Source organism: Monodelphis domestica, chromosome 2, assembly GCF_027887165.1.
Source record: "Monodelphis domestica isolate mMonDom1 chromosome 2, mMonDom1.pri, whole genome shotgun sequence".
NCBI classification, from domain to species: Eukaryota; Metazoa; Chordata; class Mammalia; order Didelphimorphia; family Didelphidae; genus Monodelphis; species Monodelphis domestica.
Window position 1 is genome coordinate 535,914,610 of NC_077228.1, and position 6,000 is coordinate 535,920,609.

At 56.4% G+C, this 6,000-nt stretch overlaps 1 protein-coding gene across 36 annotated transcripts in view; it reads right to left on the minus strand.

Moving 5' to 3' along the window:
• The window catches only part of LRRFIP1 (LRR binding FLII interacting protein 1), a 170,649-nt gene extending 165,096 nt beyond the window's left edge, over positions 1–5,553 (minus strand). For 10 of the 36 annotated variants that reach the window (XM_056820031.1, XM_056820026.1, XM_056820029.1 and 7 more), the window contains exon 1: positions 5,370–5,553. In XM_056820031.1, coding sequence (XP_056676009.1) covers positions 5,370–5,465 — 96 coding nt within the window. In that variant the 5' untranslated portion in view covers positions 5,466–5,553. The remainder of the gene's footprint in view (positions 1–5,369) is intronic. The other 26 variants (XM_056820073.1, XM_056820067.1, XM_056820065.1 and 23 more) reach the window with 7 other exon arrangements.
• Positions 5,554–6,000: the final 447 nt, after the last annotated feature.

Genomic DNA, 6,000 nt, shown 5'->3' on the forward strand with positions numbered 1-6,000 from the left:
CAGCGAGGACCCTGCCCAAAGGAGGACGTGCCCAAGCAAACGCCTGGCATCAGGGCGGCTCTGCCCCTCCACACGCCCTCGCCCATGACAGTGCACGCGAATGGCCTTAGCCACCCTCCGGGGCGCTTTCACACCTGCGGATGTGCACCCTGCCCTCACCGTTTCTTTGGTACGATCCAGGGAGGTATGGAAGCCCCCACTGGAAATGGAGCCCAGCTTTAAAAGGGCAGCCCCAGGCAGGGACCTGGGCCACAAGGCTGGATGAAGGGTACGGAAACGGGGAGAATGAAGGTGAACGTGTCCTGGCTGCCAGCTTACCGACAAACAAGGAAACCATCCCAAGAAACAGGCACTCGGCAGGTCCCACGGTTCAAGGAATACAACGCTTCAAGTTCATTTGCCCAAGCTGCAAAGTCTACTGAGAGTGACTAGACCACCAGAGGGCAAAAACTCCCTCGTCCAGAAGAAGTAGGAAGAGGCCTGGTCCTCTGTGCCCCCCGCTGCCCCCTGCCACCCGCTGGGTCTCCACCATGGTCTGCCTAAGGGAAACGAAGCCCCAGATTCCCAGGAGCCTGCTGCCACCCAGGCGAGCCAGACACGGCCCCGCGTGGCCGGCCGCAGCTGTCAGGGGCTGTGAGGTCTTACACGAAGGCTGCCAAACAGAAGAGGAGTCCTTTGCTAGTGGCCTAACCTAGGGAAGGCCAGCCGGTGTGGGCAGAATTCTGGCCCCCTCGCTCCTCCTCCTTCCTCCCTCTGGGCCTTGGAAGGGTCCAGTCTGTTCAGCTGGCACTGCCACAGCGGCAGAGTTAGAAAGGCTTCCACCCTTACCGGTGCCTTGGTACTAGGGGGCAGGAGAAGCGGCTCAGTGGCCTGAGAACTGGGGAAGGTGACGAGAGGAGGGGCAAGAGAGAGCCTGACCCCAGCCCAGCGATTCTCCCTCCCTAACGTGGGGTTCTCCTCGGAGAGGCCCATCAGATCCCTTTCAGTCCCTTCTCCCTTCTGAGGAGCTTCTCTTAGCGGCCCCCAGGAGGGGCCACCCTGAATCTGGTCCTGTTCCTCCTTCCTTCCACCAAGCCCTCTCTTTGTTTTCTTTAAACCCCAGCCTCCTGCCTTAGAATCAATACTGTGTATCAGCACCAGAGCAGAAGAGCGGTAAAGGCTAGGCAAAGGGGGTGCAGTGACGGGTCCAGGGTCACAGTTAGGAAGTGGCTGAGGCCAGGTTTGAACCCAGAACCTCCTCCAGGGCTCCACCCACTGAGCCACCACCTTGTCTAACAGGTTAATGTTACATTAATGTAACATTTTACAGATGAAGAAACTGAGGCTTAAAGGAAGGGGAATGGAAGCAGGATTTGAACTCAGATCCTCGGATTCCATGGAGCTTAATTCTTCTTCTTTCCCACTCTGAACCACCTATTTCAAGAAAGACTCTTGATGGGACGGTGATTCACTGATGGGCTGCCTGGCACCCTTCTCTGAGAGTGAGTTCTACGGCCCACAGGATCAAAATGCAATGGGAGAACCATGGATTGGGCACCCGTTAAACACCAGACTCTCGGGCCCTCTGTCTGCTGGGTGCTGGGAATATGGCAGAGGGGGGAAAGTCATGGGAGGCATCCTGCTGTCATGTGGGAAGGAGACCCAGGCGAGGGCAGAAACCAGTCCAGAGTCTAAATGCTGGGCAGAGAATAGAAGGCTACTTTTAAAACTCATTCACAGGGGGCAGCTGAGTAGCTCAGTGGATGGAGAGCCAGGCCTAGAGATGGGAGGTCCTGGGTTCAAATCTGGCCTCAGACACTCCCCAGCTGTGTGACCCTGGGCAAGTCACTTGACCCCCCCCTGCCTAGCCTTTATCACTCTTCTGCCTTGGAGCCAATACACAGTATTGACTCCAAGACGGAAGGTAAGGGTTAAAAAAAAACAAAAACTCATTTACAAAGTATATTGATCTAACAAATACAAATAAAATCTATTGAATAAATAAACATTTATTTCTTTAATAAATAAAAATAATTTTTATTTAATTAACTAAATTAAAATGTAAGAAATTAAAGAAATAAAAACAAAATGTATTTAGTTAAAAATTAATCAATCAATAAAAGAATTTTAAATGAATACATGAACAAAAATAAATTGGATTTTTAAAACTATTTAGGTCCACAGAAAACCACCGGGGGCCTGGGGAGGCCCGGGGGGGGGCTGGGGGGGCCAGAAGCACACGGGGCCGGGCGGATGGCCTTCCTCCCACGCTATAATAAACTCCCAGATCCTGAATGCACACAGCTGCAAGAAGTCCCAGACGGACACGGGGAATGGAGAAAGCTGAGAGTGCAGGCCGGCCCCGCCAGGGGCCCCCCACACAGGCCTCCCCTGGGTGCCGGCATAGATATTTTTGCCATTTGCCTTGGAGGAGGAGGGAAGCCAGCAGGCCTCAGCGGTGCCTTTGGGGGGCTCCTGCTCAAACAGGGGTTCAAAGTTTGAGGAGAGCCCGGCTGAGTTGGTCCCTGTTTCAGGAGAATCAAAGAGGACCATGGCTGGCCCACTGGCCCACATCAGGCAGAATTTGCACCCAGCGCCCCTCCTTCGGCCCTCTGTGTGCCCCAATACTGGGCAGCTGCCTCTCAAAGCCCTTTAGGGGAAGCCCTGCCAGGTTCCAGCTCTGATCCACACATCTACCCACGTTTCTCCTTTGCTCTAAGGCCCAATGAATGAATGTCCTTTTCCTCCCAAACAAGCCTCTCTGGGGGGCTGGCAGTGTAAGCATGACTATTCCTGTTTGAAAAATGACAAAATGAGGGAAGAGCAGCTGGGTGGCTCAGTGGATAGAGAGCCAGGCTCAGAGACAGGAAGTCCTGGGTTCAAATTGGACCTCAGACGTTTCCCAGCTGTGTGAGTCACTTCACCCCCATTGCCCAGCCTCTACAATCTTCTGTCTTAGAACCAATACTTAGTATTAATTCTAAGATGGAAGGTAAGGAGTTAAAGAGAGAGAGGGAGAGAGACAGAGACAGAGGGAGGGAGAGAGACAGAGAGACAGACAGAGAGACAGAGACAGAGAGACAGAGAGTCAGAGAGAGAGAGAAAGAGAGACAGACAGACAGAGACAGAGACAGAGGGAGGGAGAGAGACAGAGACAGAGGGAGAGAGAGAGACAGACAGACAGACAGGGAGACAGAGACAGAGAGAGAGGGAGACAGAGAGAGAGAGAGACAGAGAGTCAGAGAGAGAGAGAGAGACAGACAGACAGACAGAGACAGAGACAGAGACAGAGAGGGAGACAGAGACAGAGAGACAGAGAGAGAGACACAGAGACAGAGAGAGACAGAGAGTCAGAGAGAGAGAGACAGACAGACAGACAGAGACAAAGAGAGAGACACAGAGACAGAGAGAGACAGAGAGTCAGAGAGAGAAAAAGACAGACAGACAGACAGAGAGGCAGAGACAGAGACAGAGAGACAGAGAGAAAGAGAGAGAGACAGAGAGACAGAGACAGAGACAGAAAAAGACAGAGAGAGACAGAGAGAGAGAGAGAAGGAGAGAGAGAGGAAGAGGGAGAGACAGAGAGAGACAGAGAGAGAGAGAGAGAGAGAGAGAGAGAGAGAGAGAGAGAGAGAGAGAGAGAGAGAGAGAGAGAGAGAGAGAGAGAGAGAGAACTGAAACTGGCTGAACTGGAACCCATGAGAGACTGGGCAAGACCCTTAGCACCCCTGGGCCTCAGTCTACTCATCTGAAAAATGGAAGGGCTGGCTGAGATGGTCCCCTTCTCGCTTGGAATCTTATGGCCCTCGTTACTTTGTTATGAACTTGGGAGAATGAGAGGGAGAAGAGACCACTAAGAACTAGGGAAAGCACGACTACCTTCGCAGGGGAATTCACTGGGATGAGGAACTCCCTGGTGGGGAAACCCCTTCACCAAGAGAGGCCATCGCCTCCTCTGCCACTTCTAGACTTAGCAAGTGCCTGCTGCATTGAGAGATGTCCAGAGTCCCAGAGCCGGGAGGAGGCTGGTTGGACTTGAATTCAGGCCTTCAACACAATGGCTCTCTGAGGTGGGCTTTCTACAAGGGTGGGATCATGAGTGGTGGCTCCATGCTGGCATCTTGGCAGGAAACCAGCTGGCTTGGGATGGCAGCAGGCATGCTAACCTGTGAGACTCTGGGCGTCACCTCCCTTCTCTCCTGCCTCAGTTGCCTCATCTGTAAAATGAGGGGCTCCTGAATCCTCCACCTGGGAAGCTGGTGCCCCGTCCCCCAGGCTTTGCCCCTCAGCTGGGCAGCAGAGCAGCTGGCATCTCCTCAGGAGGAGCTGAACCCTCGCAGGGCAGAGGCTGCTGCAGTTTGCCTTCATCTGCCCAGGGCACAAAGGCGGGCAGCTAACGGACCACACTCACGATGAAGCCAAAGAGAAGGAGCCAGCCGAGGCACCAGAGCGTCCATCGGGGGAGGAGCGAGCCAGGCCAGCCTTTCCCCCTCCCTTAGACTGGAAGCTCCCGAGGGCAGGGGCTGCAGCCTTTCTTCTTCCCCCAATCTGTGCCGCTCCGGGCACAGCACAGCCCCACAGGCGCAGAGTCCGCCCCCAGTAAGTGTTTGCTGCCTGAACCGGGGTCTCTGAGGCCAGAGCCAGGGCTGAAGCTTGTCACACAGTAGGCACTTCATCTGGGCTTGCTGGACTGACACCCAGCAGAAGCCTCCAGGCTTCTGCCCTCTGGGGGCACGGGGTTGTGCCTGCTAGTTTTACAGATTAAGGAACTGGGATCCAGAGGGCCATTGTTGACCCTGGTACCCAGGGAAGAAGGAAGGCCACATTTGAACCCAGGGCCTCTGACTCCAGAGGTTGTCTAGTCTAAATCTCTCATTTCTGAAATGGGGAAACTGAGGCTCAGGGGCCTTAAGAGATGTTTAAGCTGGAAGGGGTCTCCCAAGCCGTCTGGTCCAACCCTCTCCTCTTACAGAAGGGGAAACTGAGGGTTTGGGCCCAGAGCTCTACAACTGGATGGGGGTCTCTCCCAAGCCGTCTGGTTCAGCAATCTCCTCTTACAATTGGGGAAACTGAGGCCTCTGGCCCCAAGGCTTACAGCTGGAAAGGATCACCCAGGCCATCCGAAACACCCTCTCATTTTACATATGGGGAAACTGAGGGCCGGAGAGGTGGAGGAGACGGAGATATCGTAGATGCGGCGCTTTTTTCAGCCCTGCACAGGGCCTCCCCGACCACGCGGCCGCCCCTGGCTCCCGACCCCCGGCTCCGCCAGCCCAGCGTCCCGGCCGTCCCGGGGCAGCTCTTTGTGTGTCCCCGCGGCCGGCCCAGGCGGCTCTGCGAAGGTCACGGTCAACCCCGGCCCCAGCCCCATGCGCCCGGCGCCCACTCACCTCGCGGGCGATCTGGCTGAGCGCGTCGTCCTCCGCCGTGAGCCGCTCCCGCTGGGGCAGCCTGCGGCGCCCGGAGCCCTGCGTGCCCATCTCCATCAGCCGCCTCTGCCCGCCAGCACGGGCTGCCCGGCCCGGCTCCGGCTCCAGCTCCGCTGCGCTGGCCCCCGCCCCGCCCCCGGCTAGCCCCGCCCCGCTCCCAGCGGCTCCGCCCCGCGCCCGGGCGTCCTGACGTCAGGCACGGAGGCTGAGGGGAGGTGCGAGGTGGGGAGGCAGGGACCGCCCCTCGGGAGGAAGGCGCGGAGTTTCCCATCATGCTCCGGGAGTGATGGGCGGCCAGGCTGCAGGGATGCCCACCTCAGAGGCGGAGCAGCGAGAGCAGCTCTAGAAGGCGGAGAGGCTGCCCCGGGAGGCGGGGGGGAGGGTCTGGGATTTCCACCGCTCCCCAGGGAGAGGGAGCACAAACCCCCCAAAGTCCTTTTCTTCTATTTTGCGTTGGAAAAATGCAGAAACCTCATGCGAGCCCAGCCTGCTTCAGCAGGAAAGCAGGGAGCGCTGTCATGGAGAGCGGCTTCCTGTTTATTCCATTGGGGTCCCGCTCTCTCAATTGGGACTCCTTTTATAAGGTTAACAT